The 27,106-nt window shown below is 37.9% G+C and overlaps 1 protein-coding gene across 1 annotated transcript in view; it reads left to right on the top strand.

Moving 5' to 3' along the window:
• The window catches only part of ubl3a (ubiquitin-like 3a), a 56,539-nt gene that overhangs the window by 26,399 nt on the left and 3,034 nt on the right, over positions 1–27,106 (top strand). Inside the window, exons 2-3 of the mRNA XM_038278754.1 lie at positions 17,878–17,986; positions 24,031–24,117. Of these exons, the coding sequence (XP_038134682.1) occupies positions 17,878–17,986; positions 24,031–24,117 (196 nt within the window). The remainder of the gene's footprint in view (positions 1–17,877; positions 17,987–24,030; positions 24,118–27,106) is intronic.

Raw genomic sequence — 27,106 nt, 5'->3', positions numbered from 1 at the left:
TAGACTGTAAGTTCTGTTTTGTCACTCTCATATCAAGTTGTATTTTTCTCTACTTTTGCTGTTTATATGTGTTTTTTTCTTCTTCACTCTCAGTTGTCCCTTAATTTTGACTCCAAATATTTTCATTTTTTTTTTTTTATTCTACCAGTTTTAGCAAAAAAAAAAAAAAAAGTCACTATCGTTTCAAAGAAATATGCCTTTTTCTGGTTTTCCAACTGATGATCTGGGACAGTCTGTGTCATCAACTATTTTTATTTTGTGTTATTGTTCAAGCAAAGTTGTTAAGAAGTTTTCCAACTTTACAATTAAAAATGTAAATATGTTCTTATATCTACTTACCTTTTTCTTTGATAAAAACCAGAGTTTGCTGAACTCTTTGGCTGCAGATATTAGAATCTATGCCAAAGGTAAAAGGCAGGATCTGGCGACTGACTTGAGCAAAGAGACGTGAGGCAGTGCAGGGAGCAGCATGCCTTGGTTGCCGTTTATTCAATAAGGGGTCTGTTTGATAAGATAAGAGCAAAGAGAGGACTGCCGAGATTATGCCAATTGGAAAAGACTGTGTGGAGTTGAGTTTGAAAGAACGGAGGAAATAAAGCACAAGTGCTCTAATTTAAGTAGCTTTTTGGCGTCTATCATTTTGAATATAAATACATAGATTTGTGTTTGAAGTCCAACACCATCATTTGTTCCTCTGTTAAAAACCAACATTACCAGTAGTTTGAGATCTTTCAGTTGTCTGCTTCCACACTCTGTGTCCTTTTGGTGTGAAGGTTTAAAGAGGACTTTTCTTGTTACGGCGTAGCTCCCATTTGGCATGTTAATTCATTCGGCCTGGAGGGAGTTGAAAAGCCTTTTTAAAAGCGTGAACAGAGCATTGAGAATGAGGCAAGAGGCAGCTGTGATGGGGGGATCCTGTCTCTCGCCCTTCTAGCAGCTCTGATGGCTCCTCAGAAGCAGTATGTGGAAGGCATGATCAAAGGCAGCTACCTGCCATGTATGCCAATCATGGTGAGGACGCATGAGTCTTAGAAATGAGATGACAGGCATCACCATCCTGTATAGAGAGGTGGGGCAGCTGATGGATTAAAGACTTATTTCTATGTTAGCAGGTATAAGGATGACATGAGAGCTGTGGCTGAATTGCAGGAAACAGCTGATTCTACTTGTGACAGGAAAGGTTTTTAGATGTGAAGCATATGTTTTGCCAAAGGAAGTGTATATTTGAATGACTGGAAAAACAGAAGCGAGATCTACAGTGTGTAGCAGAATAATGAGACATGAAACTGATGGTTCAGGAGGCTCTTTGTTCCAGAGGTTTATAAGCAGAAAACCTGAAACAGCATTTCAGCTAAATTCTAGGAGCGATTCATTGCAAGATAGTTTCTAATTAATTTATAGCTTCGGTCTCTGTAGAGGAGCTCTAAAAGGATAGCGTGTTTTCTAGATTGTAATTAAAATGCACCAGCACATCCAAAGCTCCTAGTAGATAAAAACCCCAAAACATTTAACATTATGAAAACTGCAGTAGGCTCTTAGCTGCTTGTGCAACAAGACACTATCAGTGAACTTCAGAGAGTGCATCTGATAAAGCTCTGTGCTGTTGTTTCTTTCCATCTGTTTTAAAGTAGATTATCTCCTTAATGATTAATGACCATACTAGATGCTTAGCGGAGGTATGGTTGGTGCTTTCTGGTCACTAAGGATGATAATGACTACATCAGAAATACAAACTCTTTAATACAAATTAGTTTAATGCAAACTAGGGCTGCGACTAACGATTATTTTACATATCAGTTCATCTGTTGATTATTATTATTTTTTTTATTAATTGATTAATAATAAGACTTAAGAAATTAAACCTGGTGAAACTAAAACTTTTCCATTTGAGGAGTTCTGGATAGAGCAGGTTGACAGACGAATATGTTATTTTTTTTCATCTTAAATGTAGAATGTTTACATATTTTTTTTTTTTTTACAATTTTGGTATAATTGCTGCTCACGGTGGGTTTCTCTGTAAGCTAAAGGAATATCTTAGTCTCTACACTCCAGTTAATGATTAATCAATTACTAAATTAGTTGACGATTATTTCAATAGTTGATTAATCAGGATTAAACCATAGAATTGTCTCAGCCCTAATGCAAACCAACCCTATATCCTTTTGTTGCAGATAAGATAGCTTTTAATTCAAAGTTTTTTTATGCCATTGCACATTCTGACAAAGAATTGAGTTTTATAACAAAATTACAGTCTATATAATTGCAATAAGAAACATCGAAACAGTATGTTAAATATTATTGTTTTCGGGCTGAGAGTAAAGAATGACAATAACAGTCTTATGATTAAGCCAAAAAGTAGACTCTGATGGTACATCCAAACAGAATGTGCAACCTGCAAAAGGTTTTGTCAGTTTTGTGTGCTTTTGCTCCCCTGACCTTCCCAGAGGACAAATTTGCGTGGTAAGAGCGAAAGGCTTCACAAAGACGCTAAATCTGATGACTATCTTTAGGCATATGGAGACCTAGCCTCATTCCAAATTGGTTTCAACTCAGCATGATTGAACTTGATTTCATGGTGCTGTATATACTTTGGAAAGCCAGACAAACCAGCAAGCATCTCTGGGTCCAGGAGATCCTCCAGAGATGCTTCCAGTTCAAGGAGTGCAAGAGCTAAGGTGCGATCATGGTCACTTTCGTCAAAACTTAAGTTGAGGTGAAACTGTGTTTTTGCAGCAGAAATCAAAGCAAGGAGCCTTGCAGAGAGAGCACCAAAAGGGGGAAAAGGCTGCTGGCCCTTCCCCTCTCTGGAGCTAAGAAACTACAGTGGTAAATTGGAGATGCTACCTGACACAAAGGGAGCGCCAGGCAGTAAAGAGGCTCGATTGACCGGGGCTAGCTCTGGAGGCCATCAGGAGTATATTGAAGAATTCCGCCAGGCAGAGAAAGCACCAGAGCAAGGAGTTTCAGTTTTTAAACGCCACCTAAAAACCTCTTAAGAGCATTTCCCACTTCATTCATTGTCAAAATAATTATTTCTAGCTGACACCCAAGTCATAGCCACATCTAGTCCCTGGTTGTTTTTTCCAATGAGAATATAAACAAAGGTTTAAATTTTCAAACCCTGTAAGTTTCGCTTACTTCAAAGGTGCAGCGGCACTCATGCTTTACTGTATTTTCCAAAAAGTGCCTTTTCCCATGCTAGAATTGCCCACGCCTCTCAGTGCTCCTAAGGACAATATCTAAATAGTTTGCTCGGGGCACGAAATTCACATTTGGTGTGAATGCACCTTAGTGAACACAGAGAGTAATCGTTGGGTCATTGAATTGCATCTTGCTTAGAATGCCCCTAGGTCTCCATATGCCTAAAGACAGCAGTTCTTCACCTACAGGTTAGACTTTAGCCTCTTTTTCAGTAAAAGTCCTGGCATTTAGATTCTCATTACTCTGAGAGGCCCCTGGACATTAATTGTAATCGGCCTGAGAAAAACTGCACTACACCTTTAGTCCAGAAGATTTCAGGAATAAGAATGCACAGCTATTTTGAGTCTTTACTTCTAGTAACATCCTGTTAACGGTCTTTTAGAGATATCTACCCCGAAATACAAAGTTTTATTTGTCAAAATGTCATGTATTGGTCAGTTCACAGGGAATTGATATCTTAACTGACTGATTATAAGCAAATATTTAGTAGAAAGTTGTAGAGTGTGAACTTGGGAGTGACCAGAATCTAAAAAGGATATTCGGGAATTGTCTGGGAGACATTTCCTGGATCTCTAACCCTGAAGTTTATTTCCATAGAACTTTAGTTAGTCCGTGCGGCACTTGAGAAATTAGGTTCAAATTCTGTGTAAATAACTTTAGCCACAATCGGCATGGGGAAGTTGCCTCTAAAAGAATAATGCTTCAGCAACTTTGAACATAATTAACATATTAAACATAATTTGAACGTCTAAAAAAAAGTACTTCCACTGTGACCGCCACAATATATTATAAACCACGTGTGCCACTGCTCTGACATTTACACATCTGTTAAAGAGCTTTCATATCTATCATTCAGTTATGTCACTTCTCAATTGCAATTTGCTAATACTAGGTTGTAAATGAAGTTTCTCTCTCAGATGAGGAGTGCTTGAAACCTTAAGACAAACTAACAATTTGTCTGATTATTATCTGCGACTTGGGCTACTTATTAAACATTTAAATTTTTTTGCTAAACGTAATGTACAATTTACTATTGGAATCAGACACTTTGAATCCTGCAGCCTGGATCACAATACATACAGACCTTTAAAAACCAGGAGGACATCAAAAACAGCAAATACTTCAAACAGGTGACAGAACTTGATCTTCCAGAAAATATACTGACCTGTATAACTTGTTTTTCATAAATGGCAAGTTTGGAGACTTGTGAGAGGATTACTCATCACATTCTTAAAAACACAACTTTTCATTATGTTTGTGAAAGTGCTATTTGGGCATTTCAATGCTGTTCTAGCAAGGAGATCAAATCAAACAGAGATGGCCTATAAATTACTATCGCAATGTATGGACAAGTCGACTCTGGATTAATATGATCTACACTGGTTTGCAGTTCTGTGAAACATATTTTGTGGTTTCTGAACCTTTATTTCAATTGTAGAAAGCTAAAAACGGGGTTCTCAGCTTTTACCAAGTATAACTACGATTGGCTCTTGATTCTTCAATACAATTTTTTGAAATTATGTATTTGTCCTTAAGATATAGAAAGATCCCGTTCAGATTATATTATTTTCTAATTACTCTAATTATTAACTCAACAAAAGAGTGGCGGCCTAGTTGTTAGGGCATTGCAATTGGAGTTCGAGCCACACTCAAACAGTCTGCCACTCTGGGTCCCTAAGCAAAGATCCTCAGTGTTGGGCACGTTACTTTGAAAAAGTAATTAGTTATAGTTACTAGTTACTTCTCCCAAAAAGTAACTGAGTTACTAACTGAGTTACTCCACAATAAAAGTAACTAGTTACTAGTAAAAGTAACTATTGCGTTAATTTTGCGTTTCTCGCCCCCGTAAACCTCACCACCCAGCCCCCACCTTCTCGCCGTGTGTTTCAAAGCCAGCTGAATAGAGCGGACGACAAAGACAAGAACCTGCAGACAGTTTAGCATTTATTGCAACTCAACGTAAATGACATCAGGGGGGAACGCCATGGGAAGTTTTATAACAGGACATTCAGATCCGGTTAGTATATGAAATTAATAACTGGGGATGTCTAATTCTGAAATCCTGTGTGTTTGGGTTGTTATAGATACTGCAACATCTATCTATCCATCTATCTATCTAGATGTATACTCTGTGTGTGACATAAAATATGAATCTCCATCCCTGCCACAAAGGCCATCAAACAATGTTTAAAATAAAAAATACAGTTGGTTGAGAAGGCAGAGCATCCATCCATCCATCCATCCATCCATCCATCCAGATTTCTCCCTTTCTCCATATAGGCATCATTTCTGGCTGTTGTCAGGTTCATTTGATCGTTCACGCTCTCCATAGTTCTCCTGTGGCGCGAGCACAGAGCGACTGTTGCGCGCCTTTAGCGAGCATGCGCGTTTCCTGTCGCTTGCGCGGTGACTCTTGCCGCCTGCGCTGTGTGGAGATGCAGAGGAAACCGTTATGTGATGGGGAAACGCAGCTCTACGTAACACCGGTATTTCCATGTGGAAAACGCTGTTTTGCTGCAGGATCATCCTCACTCTCCATCGTGTGTGCTGTACGTTAACACCCACCAGCAGAAACACCTATTCAACTGACAGACGGAATCTCATCCTCCCCTCTCTCATGACAAGGCGCGCACCTCTGGATGACCTAAAAAAATAATCTTTAATATCTCTTAAACAAAAGTAGCACAAACAATATTTTTTTCTGCACAAATCTGCACTAACGTTGCACTAACCATTCAGTCTATTTGCAGAGTTTTTTGACGTGGGTGGGGTGTCAGCTTCACACAGCTGCGCACGAGTCCTATCATGAAAAAAGGTTCATTGTGCGACCTGAGTAACGCGCAGTAACGGGGTGCCTGCAATGGTAACTGCGTTATAGTTACAGTGAAAGTAATTAGTTAGATTACTCGTTACTAAAACAAGGTAACGGCGTTAGTAACGCCGTTAGTTTCAACGCCGTTAGTCCCATCACTGAAGATCCTTAACCCCACTGCGCTCCCCTGGCACCGCACAATGGCAGCCAACTGTTCCCCAAGGGGATTGGATAAATGCAGAGTTCATTTCGTTTCTCTGTACTTGTGACAGTGTAATGACAGTAAAACACTTGGAGATGCTAAATCTATGCAATATAACAATTGATAAATTGATTTCTTCAACAATATCATTACCAAAACTACCACTGAATGCCGAAGTAAAAGAACCTTGAAATATTCAGGCTGCCAGATATTTCTGTTTATTACGGGGATTTTTGTTTTTAGAAACCTGAACATTTCCCCTGACTATCTTTAGTTCGTCATAGGTTCTTAGTTTTGTAGAAAAATGCAAGTTCATACTGACAGTTCCTTTATGAATGTGAGAAGAAATGTTTCACTTGTCTGCTTGTGAATGACGGCTTCAAGATGGCTCTTAGAGAAATCCTAGTATCATATTAAAGTGACAGATAAGGCATGGTTTTTGTGATTGTGTGATTTTTTTTTTTTATTCTATGTGCATGCCCCAAAAAACATTCAGGCTCAGAACGATCTGCAAATGCCCCATAGTACAAATAATGTTTGTTCAAAAATGACTTTTTCCTGCTTCCTGTGGTTCTGACAGAACGCACAGTGCACACAGAAGAACAGGACAAAACAGCAGAGATGACTAACTAGCTTGGTTATCACAAGTGTTGCCATGGCAACTTTCAGAGCATGACTGTCGGTACTGAGAAGAAAATAAATATATAAAATAAAGCCTGAAACAGTCAGACTGCTTGGCTGTGGGCTTCATTTTTACTCTGTTATTTTAAAATAACAGTTTGTACAAAAGTAAAGTCAGGAACCTAATCCTTTCCCTACTGTTTTATATATTTAAACATTATCATGAAAAATAGTTATCAATTATTGTCTTTAAATCCCTGATTCTAGTGCCCTGGTATCTAAAAGTTCCAGTGTTGGTTTGAAGAACATTAAGTGTTCTTCCTTTGGATAAGTCACATTTATTTATATAGTACATTTCAGTAACAAGACAGTTCAAAGTGCTGTACATGCTGTATGTTGCAATAGAATGAAGGCAGTAAAAAAATTAATGAACATAACCAATTAAGCAATTATCAATGAATCATTAGATTAAGATACTTGATGAAAAAATTGTTGATAAAAAGGGAAAGGAATGTAGGTCGGCAAAGTGAACTTAAATTGTTTAAATAACACTGTCAAAGGCCACTCTAAAGCAGAGTTTCTAATCTTGACTTTAAGCACCTTGTTGATTGTTGGAGTATAAGGACTTAAAGCTGCTTATTATTATTATTATTATTTAATTACTGCTTCTTTGTGTTGGTTCGTGGTATGCAGAGTAGACTTGAACCCGAAGACCCAAAGCTCTGGTTCGGTGATACACTAACGACAAGTCTGTAATGTATTTTGGTGGTAAGCAATTAGATTTGTAGACTAACAGAAGTGTTTTGAAGTCTATTTTGTGAGAGACAGGGAGCCAGTGTAAGGACCATAGATCTGGGGTGATGTGCTCCACTTTCCAAGTTTTAGTGAGGATGCGGGCAGTAACATTCTTGACCAACTACAGTTGTCTGATTTTATAGTTTAGGCAGACCTGCAGACCTAGGTTCTACTATAGACAAACGTACTTAGATTCGTGGATTCTAGCTGTATTAACTGAAGCTGTGTGCTTACTTTTAAATGGTTCTCCTTTCGTCCAATAATTATTCCTTCCGTTTTGTTTTGATTCAGATGAAGAACATTTTAGCATATCCATGCATTTATTTGTTCTTTGCATTTACCCAGTGCTTGATGGGCTGGGCTTGATATATCAAACTAAAGTCACTGCTCAGTTATTGAAAACAATATATAGAAATATGAATGAAAATGATTAAAATTATGAACAATGGTTGCACATGTATAAAAGGGTAAAACTGCAATTGTTCCAATTTTCTGAACTTCATGTATAATCCCTTTTAGACATGCTTAAAATGTGACTTTGGTTTGAGAACCTGGATGGAGACAAAAGGTCTCAAAATAAAACACATGAGCAATTATATGCCCTATTGAGGTTAAAAAATAAACAGAAAAAGGTGGGTCAATGGTCTTACTTTACTGGTTGTCCCCAACAGCTTACTAAGGCTACATTCACACAGCAACCTGAAGTGACCCAAAACCAATATTTATTTTTTCTCAAACACGACCTGTATCTGATATTTTCATGACAGTCTGAACACCTCAGATCTGATTTTTCCAATGCGACATTGACCACTGGGACCAGATTAATGACTGGCAATCAAGGTGTCTTTTCATAGAAATTGTTAATCTTAGTAGACCTCTCTGACTGTAACAGGATGATGTTGCGATTTGCTTTGACCAGAAGTCCTTATTCTGTTTTGTATGCCTATAAAAACGAATTGAAGCGGTGACTTCCACAAACAACAGATTACTTCCACAATTTCAGATTATAAATGGTTTTAGACACACACACACACATATACATATATATATATATATATATATATATTCATTTATTTATTTTTTTTCATAGTTCAGTCCTGACTCAATCCTTTCTGAGCCTTAAAATATAAGTTTTAAGTAAAAAAACTACTAACAGAAAAGGGGTAACAAAATCAAAGGAAATGGCATTTAGTCAAGCATGCATACTGTCTTATTTTGAATTTACATGTTGGTCATTTCAGCATTACCTCCACCTGCTGGTGGCATGCTCATAGTTTTGGTTCCTTTTGCTTGAATCCCAAAAGCTGTGCTGATGGATTTAGTTTTAAAACAGAGAAATAATAACTAATTGATTAAAAATAAAGTATTAATATAAATACTGTCTGCTAGCTTTATTTGAAAGTGAATCCCATCACAAAATTTTTGCATCATGTAGATCAAATTTTGTTTTTTTTTAAGGAAAACATTTTCAAATATTGAAGTGTTGATTTTTCAGCAATCTTTAGTACTTGCCTATTTTTCATCCACTTAGTTTGGCCAATGGCTGCCATGTGTCCTTAGCTGGACTGAGACGCATACAAGTCATGTTTCAAGCCTCAAAATAACTACTAAGTTACTGCTTTTAATGGAGAAACAAAGATAATCTTTGTTAAGCTAATTTAAAAACTGATGGAGTATCACATTCCTCACAACGTTGCCAGACACACACTCATACAGAGAGGCCCTGAGAGAAAAAACCCTCGCCTGAAGCCTTGCTTCTTCTATTTTATTCTCATTCAGCTGTTGTTGCATAACTCCTCCAGACATACATGCATAGAAGGAAGAGAACAGTAACCAAATAAACCCTAATATTTAATTAAAACTAATCAGAAATCTTTTTTTCCCCCTTGAGGATGCTTTCAATTTAAACTCGTGTGGAAGTGATGCAGCAGATTCAGATTCTCTAAAGATAGTAATGTGCCTTCTAATGTGTTTTTGATTGCAGAAACAATGACTCCCTTCATCACATTAATTCACGCGTGGCGCCAAGTTATTACAATGACAAAGAACGCCAACCTGGATGTTCTTTTTTTTTTTTTAAATACCATTTGTTCACACTTTGTCACACAAACAGCTTATTACTGTTTGCTGTTGTTTAGCAGTGCCTACCAGCTTTAGATCAGTGCCAGACCATGAAAAATACCAATTATGTGCAAAATCAGGCTACATTTATTAAGTTTACTGCTCAATATTCTACAAATGTGATGTGCCAGTAAATCCAGCTGCCTCGCTTACAGCAACACCGTCGCCCTGAAATTCATTCATACTGTCAGGCATCCACGCTGACTACTTAGACCGCTCTAATATATTCCCACAGGAAGGCTTTCCACTGTAATTTGTTGACTGCTGCTGAGTGTCTAAAGAGCAGCAATACTCCTTAATGCACTTGTAAACACAGGCACAAACACACATATGCACAATCTGTTGCCTCGAGAAAGAGTTGAGAGCTGTACTCGGGCTGGAATAATTACAGAGAGCATTGAATTTCCTGCTCTCCTCATTTTGCAAACAGTGTTTATAGTAGAGGAGCTTGCTTGCTTCCCATGCATTTCACTATTTGGCACATCAATGTCCCGTGTCTGAATGCTTTGCAGTGAGGGGTTTGCCCACCTCACAGCCAAGTCATCGGTTCTCCCTGTACCGGCTACGTGTCTCTTTACTCCCGTGGTTTCAGAAACAGCAGGACGTCTCAGCATTCTGACAAAGTTTACAGCTGTAGACACTTTCACATCCGCACATTGTACCAAAGCAACACTCGCTCTGTTCCTCCTTCTTTAAAACTCTCCACAAACTCTGCAAAGCAGTGAAACACTGCTTGACAAATGAATGACTTCCATGTGTAATTGAGTTTTGTCCATAGATATCATGTGTTAAATCATAAAGTGGAGCCTTACCTAAAACTCAAAGCTTTTGTATTTGTTGAGAAAATAGATTCTAATTGAATATCCTTCCTCGGGCTGCTTTGAAACCCTACATTACCGACCTGCTTACCGAGTAGAATCCAGGAAGAAAGAGCAGTGGCCCTCAGGGAGAGGATGAGGAAAGAGAGGAAGAGAAGGATATGTCAAGTACATTGCTGTGCAAACCTATTAGTACAGCTTCATTATTTCATTTCTTATCACATTACGAACAGAAACCTGTGGTTTCTTTGGATTTTAATTTTACAGACAATCACAGAATAGTGAAAGTGCCATAACTGGGATGTAGACGGAGAATAGAAGAAGAAAATCTGGAAATCATTTGGATGTGACATTTTTATTTTTCCTTATGAATACAGGGTTTTTTTGAAGGCCCCAGAGCTTTAAAGGGAACGTTAGCTTGGTCATGCGGTATCTCTGGAGGAGCTGCAGGGATAATCTATCTAGATGGGGTTTCTGATGACTGGAGAGCTACTTTTTTGTACTTAAATACTGTATGTCCTTTATTATCAAGTGGTAGGAAAACAATAACCCCATTCAATGGGGATGCTGCTTTTTAAAATGGAAGACTGTCAGAATGGAAGGATAGATAGATGGAGTTTAATTTATCGCATGTTTATTGTTTCAGTATCAGTCTGCATGTCATTGCTGCTGTATTCCCCTTTGTCATTTTTTCACAGCCGTATTGTCAGTAGCTCAGATTGTAGGACTCAGAATTCAAGCAGACAGATCAGGGTGATTTCAGAACAAACATTTATTAAAACATGAATGTGCAGCATGTCAGCTGGGGCGGGCTCACTGGATGCTATAGTTCTGAGTTCAGTCCAATCCCGGAGGAAAGAGTAGAATCCAAAAGGGAGGTTTCTCCACAGCTTACGCCCCCAGAGTTCTGAGCGTTGAGCTGAGCAGACTAGCGAGCAGGCTCCAGCCAACGCTGAGGAGCAGCAGTGTCTGTGGGGGAAATCCAAAGCTGGAGTCTGAGCAGAACCAGGTCAACAGACCAGAAGATCATAGAGCTGAGGAGGTACAAGAGGAGAATCCAAGCTGAAGTCAGAAGACGGGCCCAAGTTTGGGAAGCAGAATCCAGGAACCAGTCCAGAACAGATTAGATTAGCAGGGCAAAACGGGGGCAAAGCAAAACTCACAAAAACAGAAACGGGTCAGGATCAGAAAGTCAGAATGTAATAGAATCTCTAGAGTCACTCTCACACACAGCTCGAATAATCTGGAACCAGTGGCAGGCAAGCAAGCAGCATAAATGGCAGCAGGAACCAGGTGTATCAGAGGAATGGTAATGAACAATCAGGCAGATTAGACAGGTGAATGAAATGAACAATTTAGCTAGCCATTAGTGCCAAGACTATGAAGTGCAGTCAAACACCAGCCAAATGGCAGCCCACTTCCCTGCAACTCTCAGCAAAATCCCCTCGAACTTCCAGCCACTGGAGTGACCCCCTCCTTCTCATGAGCGTGTATATTTTTTTATACTCTACATTTCACTAAATTACAGGGTCTGTAAAGGAGATAAGGCTTCTCTTTAGATCTTAACGTCCACACATCATGAAAAAAAAAATATATTTTATTACAAAGATTGGTGTTTAAAAAGGAATTGCAGGGAACCAGCCAAGGACACATCAAGGAAAGTGGGGAAATTCTGAATAGCTACTACTGTACAGTCCAGACAGAAATTAGTTTGAGAAGCTGGCACAAGACTTGAAAATTAATGGCCCTCATTCAATCTGAATGAGCTTGAACTATTTTTGGGTGAATGATGGGCAGAAATTTGGATTCCTTGATGAGCATAGATGGTAAGGACATACACTTTTGCATCTCTGCCTCTCATGATGCAAAGTTTTCACTCAGTGGGACAAAAAAAAGTAAAAAAAATCACACATTAAATGCTTAATTATTCATAATATATTGAAAACTGTACTTTTCTTACATTTTGCAGTTACATGCTATTTCTGTCATTCTCTAACTATTGTTACGTATAACATACAATAGAGTTTGTGCCTGTAACCATGAAGTAAAATGGTTTAAACAGTTACATTACAAGGCAAGATATATTCAGTTCAGGGCATAATTAGACGTGGCGGAGAGGAGCTCTCGGGTTCAGGTTCAGTACAGTCTGGTGAAAATGAAACATCCGGGGTTATACTGCACAACTCACATCAAATTTGCATTACATCTGCAACCAACTGGAGCCCAAATCCTTCTTGTGATGAAATTAGAACAGAACCAAACCAAACTTACATTGAGCAATACTCAAGCTAATGGTATTCTTAGTCTTTTAGTGTAGCTGCTGTGCAGCCTGCTGCTAAGAGAGAGTAAGTTTCTGAACCCACTTCTGTGCCTCTTGATATTCTGGTCTTGCACATTGCTCTACTGTACCTTACCCAGACTGAGAGCCTGACAGAGCGAGGCAGAGTGAGTTTCAGAGTAAAGCAGGGAGATGGAGCGAGTGAAAGGATGCAGAGATTGCTGCAAGGAGAGGATGCAACTATGATGTGACAGAGAAAGTGGGCAGAGGGTGTTGGATGTGAGGAGGGGGTTGGTGAAGCTATCTTGTAGGTGTTATCAGGTTAAGCCTCCCACGACTGCCTGTCGCCATGGTGACTCCATGGTTACAACCAGGTGTTCAGCCAAGAAGAAGCAAAAGCGTCTTTGTGTGAAAGGGCTTCTTCAGTGACTTTCTTTGTTCGTATGTCTGCCAGTGTGGGCAATAGTTCAGCCGCGACATTCAGCTGTTACTTAGCAGGAATCCTTCTACATCTCTGTAGTTGAAGCTTTTATCATAAACTACATTAGAGATTTATTTGTCATTGAATTTTTGATTCAACTGTTTCTAATGGCAAAGTAGCAAACTAATGAAGTATCCCGTACAAATCAAGAAACTTTACAATAATAAAATAATATTATAATCAACAAGCAAATCCAGAGAGAAATCACTTTGGAAAAGATGAGTTTGGAAAAAAATAGGGTGTCAATAGTGAGAATGTCTTTATGACTACAGTTACATTTGTTGTTGGAAGATTTAGTTATGGACTTTGACTAGGCCATACCAACACATCATCATTCTTTGATTTAACCGCTTCCACTGTAGCTGCAGTTAAATATTGTTGAGCTGCTGGAAGGTGTCAGAGATGCATGTATTTAGCGCCATCGTCCACCCCTCCCAACTCTGATCATATAGCCTATCCTATCCTGTCCCTGTAACACGAAGCTGCCTCTACCATGTTTGACATGAGGAAGCTATATTCTGAGCTATGTCTGGGCAATATGAGCAATATCAGGTTCTATTGTTGTGATAAAAGTGATGATTAATAAAACCCATTATTTCTTTGCACTCTTTCTTAGGTAATCGTATGGTTGGACTATCACAAATGATACTCTTGAAGAATATATATATATATATATATATTAAAATTCAGCTTCTTTAGTGAAACAGTTACATAAGGAAGAAGGCATCTTAAGTTACCCTCATCCAATCATATTCTTTAAATATGTCAATTCCCCAATAGAAAATAAATGATAGAAGAAAAAGAATTGTGAAAATTAGAAATTCTAATAGTTCAATCAATTTCTGGTGTTTTTAATCATCATAGGTTGTAATTTATTATTTAGACGACAAATCAAATTTTCTTATCATGACCAGGCATTTATCATGATAACAATAAACGCCCGGATAAATGTCCACTGCTAACCAGAGCTGTGAATATCGAAAGTTTCTCCAAAGTTAATTTCATAGACCTCCTGGCTGCTGATTTTATTGAAGCTCACTCAAGTCTTGTCACTTTAGGTCTCCATTTTTGGAGGTTTAGCAGTTGTGGTGAACACTTTTCCTTTTTGAAATAACAATGAAGCTTGGTAAACTGATCAATATCTCACGCTGGTTTATGTTTTTCTTTACTTGAAACCTGAACTGTCTGACGTGGTCCACTATCTTTAGAATTCTGTTCTTCAACTTTCTTAAAAAAAAAAAAAAAAACCTGAGAATCTATTTTCCATTAATAAAAATCCCATTAAGATAATTTGCGGTTCATAATGTGATAACATGTCAAAAGAAAAAATAGAGTTAGACGAGCATCAACACTTTTTTTTTTTTTTTTTTTTTTTTTTTTTTTACAGTGTCCTGTCTGGCAATGTGGCAATAAGAATAATTGTCTTGATGCCAAAAGGAGCCCAACAGATTTTACTTTCACAAATGTAGCAGTATGGCAATTGCCATATTGCTCCACTTGTTTCATGCATATAAATTGCTTTATCATAATTATGCAGGGAGTTTTACAGTTTATATGGACACTGCAATGTAAATAGTGCAGAAAACAGAAGAAGAAAAAGGAAAAAAGAAAAGAAAAAAAAGAAGAGAAAAGATGAAAGAAAGAGGAGATAGAAAGGAGACAATGACAAAACATTTTCAGTCTGCTTCATCACCTGTAACGAGATCTAAAAAGAACAGCACAACCAAAAGACATGGTACGAGACATACAATAAAGCAACACCTTGAAACTATTGCTGAAGTAGTATTATTAAATTTGACATGTACTCTGTGTTACTGTGAGCATCAACACTTTTGCAATCAGCTGTGTAAGTCCTGCCTTTTTTTGTAAACCACATTAAGTATCAGAGGTTTATTTTTAATGCTACTCCTTTGACGATATTCAACTTTGTCATTGTAAGTGTAGTTTTACAGAGGAATTCTCTGCATTTAACCATCCCTTAAGAGGCAGTGAGCTCCTTGCAGCATCTGGGGAGCGTTCTGGTGCTAAGGGGCTTTTTGCTCCAGTCTGTGTTTGATAACGGTGATCGCCCAAGAATGAAAAAATCCTCTTATCTAACCACTAGTCCAGCACTCTTTAATTTAATAAGATATTTATATTATGTGTTTCTAATAATTAAATGACATAACTAAAGACAGTGGTGCATTTAGTTTTCCGCATCTCTGCTTGTTTAACTAAATGCATGTTTTTCTCTGATGTGCAGCAGGAGGTTCATACTGGAATAAATCAAACTATGTGCTTCAAACTCTGGAGTCTACTTGGGAAGTTATTCACAAACGTTCCCCCTTTGTTTATTTTTCAGCCAATCAGACTTAGTTCAATTATCTCAAAATATGTTCACTTTAGGATAGGCTTATGTTTGATATTTACCACAAAAAAAAAAAACATAATCAATGGTGTTCCTATATATTGATTGTCCACTGCAGTTTGTAGATAAGAGCAAGAGCCTCTGTTTTAATCTGTTTGTGTATGTGTGGGTTTGTTTACGTCTCTGTATGCCTCGTCCAGGCTTAAACTTATAAGCTGATTTGGCAACGTGTTTACAGAGATCTCGGTTTCAATCCGTCGGTGTTAGTCCTGTTACATCACCGCGCATTAGTAGTTGTATATGATTTCTGCACCCCCACATGTGCGCCCGTGCATATGTGAGCCGGGGCAGGGGGGTGTGGAGTTAAGGCCGCAGCACATGGAAAGAGGCCGCCGACAATGACACACGTGCTATCGCCATGTGTGCGCCGCAGGCCAGACGCACAGACAGTAAGCAAGAGGCAAATGTAGAGAAACACACCAGTAATTGCTGTTAAGGCATACTGAGGAAATATGTAACAGCAAGCATGCAAATATGAAAAACTTTGGATATTAATATGCAATTGCCAATCAGATAAATATTTAAATTCAATATTTAATATTCCAAAGGATTTGAAATTTTATAAAAGAGGTTTTGCATATATTTGCTTGATATTTTAAATAATTATCTGTAAAACAGGAATTTTCAGATCATCAGTTTAAACTATTAGCCATATTCCCAATGACCAATGATGTCCAATCCTGCTCCTCAGGGACCATTGCCCTGCATGTTTTAAATGCTTGCATGACCTCCTCAGCAGCCATAAAGTGCTACAAATGCCTGTTAATCAGTCATTCATATAAGTCAGGTGTGTGGCAGCAAGGAGACAACTCACACATGCAGGGAAGTGGTCTTGAGTTCTGGACGACCAATTCTAAGCTGCTTACCGTAAATCAACATTTAGACCATTGAAAAAGTAACCCAGATTGATGCTCTAACCCAGGGGTGGGCAACCACAGTCCTAGAGGGCCTGTATCCTGGGAATTTTTTATATGTCCTTGACTTACAGTAACACACCTGAATCAAGTAAATAGATAATTAAAAAGACTATAATTAAAAGAAATTGATTGAATACTGGAGAGGTAATTCAACCATTTGATTCAGTTGTGTTGGACCAAGGATGAATCTAAATGTAGCAAACCGGCCCTGTCAATGATTTCAGACACACATCCAACCTTCTTAAAGGCTGGATTACTCAGGGCACTGCCAGGACTAAAAGTCTACAGATAAATAACCCTACAGATAACTTGTAGGCTGTACTGTGAAACCATATCTATGCCAAATTTAAAGCAGCTCATCCAAATATAACAAAAGTCCTTGAAGCTTGCTGATGCCTTGATATTAATACTACTTGCTAAAAGATATCCTTTTTAAGATTAGGGAGATTTTATACATGCATATCCTGTGTGAGTTTTTTACAAAATGCTACATCAAATAAAAAAAAATTAACTTGAGATCCAACTTTTATTAGGGATCATTGAAATTATGTCTGGCTGCACATTGGGTAGCACCGCTGCCTTGCAGCAAGAAGGTTCTGGGTTTGATTCCCGGGGTCTTTCTGCAAGGAGTTTGCATGTTCTCCTTGTGCACGCGTGGGTACCCCGCCTCTTGCCCATTGAAAGCTGGAGATAGGCACCAGCACCCCTTGCGACCCCAGCAGGGATAAGCGTGATGGAAAATGGATGGATGGATGAAATTGTGTCATCATTTATTTTGTTTTAAATATCTTTAAAACGACACACCTCTTGTTACTTTAGCGCCCTCCAAGATGACATAAATGTCTCAGTACACCCATCAATATTCATGTTACTAAGATGATAATCCATTTCCTCCTATTCTGTTTATGCTTTCTGTGAGAACCTGTTGAAAAACCAGAATGGGACAAAGCTGGGAACCAAACGCACAAAAACACTAAACATAAAGTTACACTAGAGAGGAGGAAGTTTTGGAGACAGATGGGAGTCGATCCAGCGGAAGGATGCTCCGCAGGGTTTCCATATCCTCCTCCTGTTTCCTATTAAATTAATTTCCTTGAACCTGTAAGCCTGTCTATTGAGCTATAAGTATGACATATCTGTTCTCCACTGTAGCATTCCCTTCTATCTTTTCCATTATTGAACCCTGCATTCATCTCTAACATTGTTTTTTTCTATGCGTTTCAGATAAATCTGCGGCTCATTCTGGTCAGTGGGAAGACGAAAGAGTTTGTCTTCTCTCCCAACGACTCGGCTGCAGACATTGCCAAACATGTTTTTGACAACTGGCCAATGGGTGAATAGCTCTTGATTACTTTCCTTTTATTTATTATGATGAAAGTTTTATACTAATATTTAAAAATTTTATACAATATTTTAAGTGGGCTTCAACTGTAGCCCCATTTCAAAGTTAGGCACTAAAACCAAATTTCTTTTTTAAATCTTGATTTCAATGGTGTCTTGATTTTTTTTTTTAAATCAAAGAGCTCATAATAAATCGGATATTTGGACACATTGTGAGCAGTTTTGTTGCAGATACACTTTTTTCTCCATTCTTCCATTGAACAAATGAAAAAAAAACATACAGGATAAAATTTAATGAAGCAAACTTTCTTAGCAATAGTGATTCTTAGAAAGCTGTTAACTGAAACTTGGCACACAGCAGATGATCTTCCCCAAATTATGCATCGCCCGGGTCCTCTGTCAGATGCAGAGGTAGATAAGAGTATCCAAAATTTGTACTCAAGTAAGAGTAACACTACTCTACTATATTTTTACTGAAGTAGGAGTAAAAGGGTAGCCATCCAGGAAATTACTCAAGAAAGAGTAAAAAATACTTGGTAAAAATTCGACTCAAGTACTAAATAACTCATCATAGTATCTGATATTTAAAATAAGATAAGAAACAGGACCAAATGTTGAGTGACTTTAAAAAATACATATTTTCAAATAACATCATAAAAGGATAAACAAAAAAATATTGAAAAATTACAATTTCAGGCAAAAGAAAAGTTTTTCCTAAGGTATTTTCTTTTAAACATTAAACTTATGAAACCAGGACCTCCAGTCACAAGATTTATTCCTTACTGTAAAGTAGCTTGACCTCCAAATGTCATGGTGGGATCAAGTAAGCTTTTGTATAAATGAAATTGAACTGTGTGTCTTAGTCTGGGTGCTTAAAAAGAAAGGGAAAAAGAAGAGCTTGTTTTATGGTTGGTGAAGTTAAGGCCTGGTTATACTCCCAGCAGCAGTGTGTTGCAGTGAGCTTGTCGCAGATATTTTTAATTTATCCCCAATTCTGAAGGGTGGTCTGCTTCAAAATTGAGCATAAAATCATGAACTAGCTGTAGTTCAAGATATGACCGAGGTGGTGAGGAATTCGGGGCAAGTTTGTGGGACAACGGAGGGACATGAGGGCAAAAAAGAGCGGAGATCCAGGTGGTAAAAGGGTCCCAGTGTTCTCACGCACCTTGCTCTTCTAGCTGGTCCATCTTCACGAGTCTATTTCTACAATGGTGGTCATACAAACATAACATGCCGCTAGGGTTCCAAACAGGAAATAAGCATAGTATAGAGCGGATGTAGATTTGACCAATCAGAGGCCTCCGGTCTGCAGCACTGTCTGCGGAAAGCTACAATTTTGGAGAGGTGAGGCAGAGTGTCTGGGAAGGGGCATAGTTGCGTTCACACGCAGACAACCTGGTTTCTGAGTATAAACCAGCCTTTACTCATGATGGATGAGTAGCCATAGCTTTTACTCAAGTAGAGATATTAATATACAGCTCAAGTAAAAGTAAAAAGTGGTGCTTTAAAACTACTCTTAAAAGTATATACCTTTATCAAAGAGCTACACAAATAAATCTAACAAGTAAATATAACTAGTTACTTCAAGACTTGGAGAATAAATGATTTAGTAAATGGTATTTTTGTTAGGCGTCCTTCTTTTATAAATATCCATTGGTTCCATTTCCCTCAAAACTACAATGTCAAGCCAAGGGTAGGCTTTTTGCAGACATTAGTGCAACAAAAGCATTGATCTCATTATAAAATCATGTTGTCCTTTTATCAAGTCAAGAAGCAAGAATGATCTACCTAAAAAATCAGATGTGAAATTGGTTACTTATTATTTTTTTTTTTTTATCTCTGATGTTGCTATAAAGCATGTTTATTTTTTGAAATTGACAACTTTAGGGAGTGTGCTACTTAAAACTGGCAGGCAAAACTTAAAAGGCAACCCAGAGTTTCCAGAATTCTGTAGTTTAATAACAATCAGAGGTCAGTACTGTAAGAATCAGTCAAGAGGGCAGAGGTAACCAAAAACACAGAGCAGAGGCAGAGTCGGAACACAAAAAAAGTAAAAAAAAAAAATCCTCTAGAGGCTAGAAAGCTTGGAAAAAAAATGGCTGAAACGCTTGCTGGAAACAAAGATGGACTGGCATAGGAGGAAGGAAACTTCACTCTGTGTACTCCGACGTCGAGGTGCTAACGTCTCTGTTAAACACTTTAAAAAACTCTGAAAATGGAATACGAAAGGTGGATTCTTGATTCTCGACGTCGGAGTACACAGAGTGAAGCGAAAAGACTACAACTGTGTAAACAGGCCCCATTTCCGTTTCCGGTGGCAGCGGAATATTGACTATTCCTACAGAACTCAATGGGATTTACAAAATGCTAAATAAAACACTACAGGAACGTTTTTTCTTCACGAAACTTTTTTTGGAACGTCATTGAACAGCGCTGACGACACGGTGAGTAGCATATTTAAAAAAAAGAACGTTTAAGGTTGTTTTAAGGACATTATCTGACATGCTCTATGGAAGCCATTCTAAAGCAGCCAGGGGTGGATTCTAAATGAGCCAAAAAGCAGAGACAGGAGCAATTGTCAAACTTTTGGTGTCGATCATTCGATTTCATCCTGGACACTACAGAAAATGGGCTTAAAGTGTAAAATACCGAACTTCTCCTTTAAATACGCAGGAGGAGATGATTAAGGACAGGTGTGTTCAATCAGGCTGGCTTGGGTAGAGGTGTGGCAGAACACTTTTCACAGCTACTGGTTCACCATTCATGGTAAAGTTAATTACAAATGATCAGTTATAAATACTTGACAGGAAAGTTATTTAAAAATGACACACTGTAGTTTAGCTCTTGACAACAAAAAGAAATTAGCTTTTTATCACAGCTCCTTTTTACCTTTACTTTGATTTTTTTTTTTTGTGTGCTTAAAATGTGTTTAAATCCCGTCCTCAGGGGCTTGTGTCCCACATAGGTCTGTCTGTACTCCTGACTACCTGATTTAGATAGTAGAATTACCTCATAAACATTGGCAGCAAGTTTCACAGAGCCCTTTTAATGGCCCCCAGATTTAAATGAGGTGAGCTCAAGCAGGAATGCATTTAAAACATGTAGGTCAGCCAGCCTGCGAGGACTGCCATCATCCGACACCACTGACTTTAAATTATCTCAAACCCTTTAGGTTAGCTTGATGTGGTTTTGTTATGCAGTTCAGCTCAGCTTGTTTTAGCAGCGTCACCACAATTTTAATTAGCCTGTCCTGGAAAAAAAGTATTTTTCAACATTGGTTAGACTCTAAACAAATGGAAAAAAAGCTGCATTTTTCTCAAGCATGATTATTTTTCCTTTATAGTCACCAAAACAAGCTGCATCCTCAATCATTACATACAAATTATTGTCAAAAATTACAAAAATATCTTTCATTTTAAGATACATGGCAGATTGATAACTATATTGTTTGTCTTTGCGGTGAGATTTGAAACTTTATTTTAGAGGGTATAGCATTATTTTGCTACATAACACACCAAGCCTACTTATCTAAGGAAATGTGACAATGAGGACTAAGAATAGCCAAGCTGTGATGAGCATTTACTTAATTTAATTTTAATGGGGTAGGATAAGTTGATGTGTTCAGAATGACTAGTATTGTGTTATTACTTCATATAGTGGTGCTTATGTTCGAATTATCTTTTAACACCCTATCTTTATGCCTTAGAAGTGGAGTTTGGGGCTGACTAGAAAGTTGCAGGAAGAGTGGGAGAAATTATCCATGGTCTCTATGGTGTAATTTCCTGCATATTTGTGATTTTTCCCAGTTTAAGCACATTTTATTTAACTGTATAAGCTCCTGTTAAGACCCCGGTTATATGGAAAGATTATTATTTAACAGAGTAATACAAAAAACAAATAAGAGTGCAGGACAGGAGAATGAAGGGCCTTTTATGGCCCAACAGAGAACAATAAGATGTTATGTATAATCTCAACCTCACAGTTCTAATGTATTTCTGCTGACCTCAAAAGTCACCTGTAGTTTCATATCCTGCTTGTCTTTTTTTGTGTCATTTAAATGAAATGCTTTTTTTTTTTAAATAGGAGATTTAAAGGACAGGAGGAGTTTAAATGTTTTACTTTGTTATTTGCTTAGTATGGGATGACATGTTTCAGCAGCTAAAATCATCAAAATAGTGCATGAAAATTCACTACGAGTATTTCTCCAGATAATTACAGAATATTTTAGTCATGTGTGGTTTAAGTTTCTGTTCTCATATTAAATCCTCACATCTCTTTTTGAGGACTCTACAAATCAGCTGCACAGTTTTCACTTTTTTTCATTTCATTTGCTGTTTTTACATAAACTCATAGGTGGGTAGAGCACCTACAATTTGTACTCAAGCAACAGTAACACTAATTTGCAGTGCTGTACTTTAATAGTCCTTTTTAAAGGCAGGAGACTTAACTAAAGCGCTTTACACTATATTCAGTCATTCACCCATTGACACACACACTCATACTACATTGTAGCCACAGCTGCTCTGGGGCTCACCAACACATGCGAGGCTGCCGTACTCTGGCGCCAGTGGGCCCTCTGACAACCATCAGTAGGCAATGAAGGTGAAGTGCTATGCCCAAGCACACGACTCTGAAAGCAGGGCTACAAGAAAAAGTAAAAGTAGAATGTAGCCATTCAAGAAATTAATAAGAGTCTCAAATAAGAGTTAAAAAAAAGAACTTAGTAAAAAGGCCACCAAAGTACTGAATAACTGATCTACTTACTAGGCAAGACAAAGCAAGGGAAATTTATTTGTATAGCACAATTAAGTGCTTTACATGATTAAAATATAGGAAAATAAATCAGAATCAAAGCAAGTAGGAAAAAAAAAAATGCAGAAACAAAAAAGAACAATAAAAACAGTTGGGCAATAACTGGATAATAAAGTTGAACTAATGGTGTTTCAGTTGAACTGTTTAACTAGAACAGTCAAAGGCAATCCTAAACAAATGTGTTTTTAGTCTTGATTTAAAGGACATCGGGCTTTCCACACTTTTACAGTGTGGAAAGCCTGACTAGTCATGATCATAACATCTGATAGTTTTTAAATTGATGTAAAGTTACACAACATATAACTTTATAAACACATTCTGGTGTTTCAAAGAAAAAAAATAATATAAACATATAAAATACACTAATTACACAAAAAATATTTCATGTAGAAGGAAAAAAAATCAAAATATATTTGTAAGTAAAAATGTTTTTGTTATAAAACGTGGATTCAATAGTATAGTTTATGTCTATTGTAGTATCTAAATAATACCATCCACCTTCTAAATGCTGCTGCTGGACCATAGATGGAATGCATTTGAAACACTCCTGATCATGAACTTAACCAAATGTGGAGTTTTCCCACAGTGCTGGGGGTGCAGTGCTGTTCTTGAGGGTGTGGGTTAGCCAACCGTCCAAGGAAAAAGAAAATATTCCCAGATGATGTTGGATTCTCCTGGAGTTTTCTGTTTGGGAAGCGCCCTGTGTTCCTCCCAGACAACAGATCATCCGGTTAGCAACAACACCCTCGATTCAGCAAGAGACAAACATCTGGTTGCCAGACTGCTGCTGTGAAACCCCCTCCACTGTTTTTCCCTTATAATGCTCTTTCAGTTCTTCCAAATCCACACCTAAGGCTCCTCTGTTAGCGCCTTTCCTACTACTGTGCTGCAGCATATTTCTTAAAGGCAAATCATTTATATTTTTCAGAGAATAGATCAATTAAATAAATGCAAACATGTAACATCTTAAGCTGTTTTATGACTGTGAAAAGCACTGATTGCCATTTCCTTGTAATTTTCTTTTGCTGGAGTTTTTGCCTTAACAAGTACTTCCTAGGTTCACATGAAATGTGATTTACAGGGTTGGAAAATTGGACAAATAGTGGTAAGGTTTTAAATAAAGAAGCGTTTAGAGAAGAAATGTAGCACACAGGGAGATATTTCCTTTCATTTCAACCCATAATGTTCCTTTTTTTTCCATCTGTCTTATTTTGTTTCTGTCAGACTGGGAAGAGGAGCAAGTCAGCAGTCCACACATCCTGAGGCTGATCTACCAGGGACGTTTTCTACACGGCAACGTAACACTAGGAGGTGAGAAAGCACCAGAGCTGCAGGCGCCCAGGGAAAAAGCCCTGGCGCTTGCAGGCGTACACATTGAAATTACAGCATTTTGCTGCTGGAAACCTCTGCTGTTGTCGTCTTTTTTTTCCTGAGCATCAGAACTGAGATACATCAGTGCTCTGGACAAGCATTGTTTGATAGAGGGAGGGAGTGAAAGCGAGGGCGAGGGGAGTGATCAGAAAAAAAGTAGACTTTTAGCAAGAGAGAGAAGAGAACAGGGAGCAAATAGAGCTGTAGAATAAAAAAAAACACTTTTATCACCCTTTTTTTAAAATTTTCATTTGTTTAAAACAAAAATTCAAGCAACAGTTTCTATAATACTTTCCTTAAAATCCTGTTTCATCGGTTTATCATGTTTTATTTTCCGTGTGCGTGCAATGTCAAGACGACGTTATGAATTTCTCCTAATTTTAAGGAAAATTATTTTCCCTCATAGGGTTTTTAAATTGCAAACACAGACATTATTATGCGTGTGGTTTGCCCAGACAGATTTCTGAATTCTCAATACAACTTTAAGATAGTTATTCTTACTTGTAAGAGTCAGGACCAGAAACTGGGTCCCGAGTCCTTACAAATGTGCACTTGCCTGTGAAAGAAAATTGTGTGAATTGTTTATACAATTTACAGTAGGTGACAATATTTATGGTGCCCAAGGGGTGGAAAATGGCGTGTAAATGCATAATTTCACAGCAAATTCAAAAGGTCCTGCAAACCCAATAATGAGACTGACACAAAAAATGCTCCAAAGGAGAAATGCTGCAATCGCAGAAAAGCATTCATAAATTATAAAGTATAATCTTAGGATAATTCTGCAAGTAGGAAAAAAATGGCATAACTCTCTACATAATAGAAGCACTCCAGATCTCTGGCGGAGACGATCATGATGTCATATGGGACCAGAGCCAAAGGCATAAACGGGGTGCTAGGGCCCAATCCAAACCGGCTCTTAAAAATTCGGGTGTTAATGCTGAGCACTCATGTAGAGGGACACATTAAGGGCCATCCCAACCCGTGTAGTGGGTAGGGCCAGTGGACCATTCAGCCCTTAAATAGTGAGTCTGCATCAGTTGCAGGCTCGCTGAAGTTCGGCAGCAGGCGTAACAGCAGCCTGTAGGTTCCACTGATTTGCTGCATCTTCATCACACTGACTGAAAATCACAAGTAATATATATATATATTATAATATAATATAATATAATATAATATAATATAATATAATATAATATAATATAATATAATATAATATAATATAATTTAATTAACTCCAATAGGAATGTTACTCTTTGAAATAGTATGGTTTGGCCATATACATTTGTTTTAAGAAAGGGGCAAATGTTCGATTTTATGTCACCCTGCATCACAGAGCTAAAGCCACACACGGGGCGTCACCGTGTTACCATAGATATGACGGCTTTCCTTTCCCTTTGGAGGGAAGAAGCCATCCCATTCTCATTTATACCCCCCCACCTTTGATCAAGGCGTCTTCCACAGCTGCAAGTGTGACTTCATTGGGAGTGACCCTGATAGTTAAGGGTTAGTGCTTAGGGACCCGTTTGGAATTCAGCCTAAACACTGCCCCTACAAACAAGCCCTCTGTTTGCCTGTTCCTGCATAGGCTCCGTCTTAAATAGCGTCTGCATAAGTGAAGACTTGCTGGAATTTGCCAGTAAGTGTTACTGCGGACCACTGGTGGAGCAAACATCTGCATTTAGATGTATAACTTACACTGGTTTTCTGCACCTTTGCTTTTTCCTTCTTTTATTTAAATCCCTACTTAAGGTACTTAATGGTTAAAACTAAATAGCAAGAAAACAATAAAATAAAGATAAAATGATAAATAATAAAAAAACCAAAAATTTAAAATTAAAAGCTAGTTACAAAATGAATGTGTCTATTAAAAACGTTTAAAGTCTTTAAAGCCTTTTCATTACCAGACTCTGAGATTTAGAGTTTGAGGTCATTTATAAAGAAAAAAAAAAGTGATTTCCTTTAATTTATTTTGCTTTTCTGAATATTTAACATTGCTTACAGCAGAATCAAAGTCTGTAAAACAAAACAAGACCTTGTTAGAGTATAAAACAAAATTAGATTTTATGCTTTTAGATATTAGAGCAGTAATATCTTTGCCAAAACTTTGTGACCAAGGACACCCCCCCCCCAAAAAAAAAAAAATGAATACATGTCTCTGGATGTAGATCAAAGAAAGAATAGGAAACATTTATATTTGCTTTTTATTTCTGTAGGAATTGTTTGGAAGGAAAAAAGCAATGAATTCATTTGAAAGAGACTTCTTTACCTTGTTGCATCCACAATTCCAAAAGGGAAGGTCGTCTACAAAGTAACTTTGTTTGACAGTATAAATAAATGGGCAAATATTTGATTTCATCTCAGCTTTCTGTGTTGCCATGACAACGACGGCTTTCCTTTTTCTGGTGGAGGGCATCCCATTCTCATCCGCACCCCCCACCCTTAATCAAAGCACCCTCTACAGCTACGAGAGTGATGTCATTGGTAGCGACACTCAATAGTAAAGGAGTAGTGCATAGCGGGAGTAAACTTCCCTTCTCCTCTCCAGATGCTCTCTGGATAGCACCCCGTTTATATTTTCACTAAGGATCTGGTCCATAGATACTAATTTGTAGTAATGTTCATGCTCTGGTACTATAAGCATCGATGATCGTCTAACTATTGCAACTAAGTCGTAAACATTTACTGGGCAATATGGGAAGCCCTAAAGATTAGAAAGTCCCAGCTGGTGGGACAAAGGATCTATGTTAGAGCTGCGCTGTGCGGCTAGGGTGCCGTAGTCTTTCACCCTATAATAGCTTCATAGATGTATTAAATAGGGTTCCCCCTTTGTCATTTGGGGTTATAAGGTTCTCAAAGCCAGATTAGATCAGATCAACTAATTGTTTTATCTGGTATTTGCTCAAAATAAGACAGACACACAATATAGTAT

Source organism: Cyprinodon tularosa, unplaced genomic scaffold, assembly GCF_016077235.1.
Source record: "Cyprinodon tularosa strain WSP-4 unplaced genomic scaffold, ASM1607723v1 ctg144, whole genome shotgun sequence".
NCBI lineage: Eukaryota > Metazoa > Chordata > Actinopteri > Cyprinodontiformes > Cyprinodontidae > Cyprinodon > Cyprinodon tularosa.
This window is presented reverse-complemented; position numbering and strand designations above follow the sequence as displayed.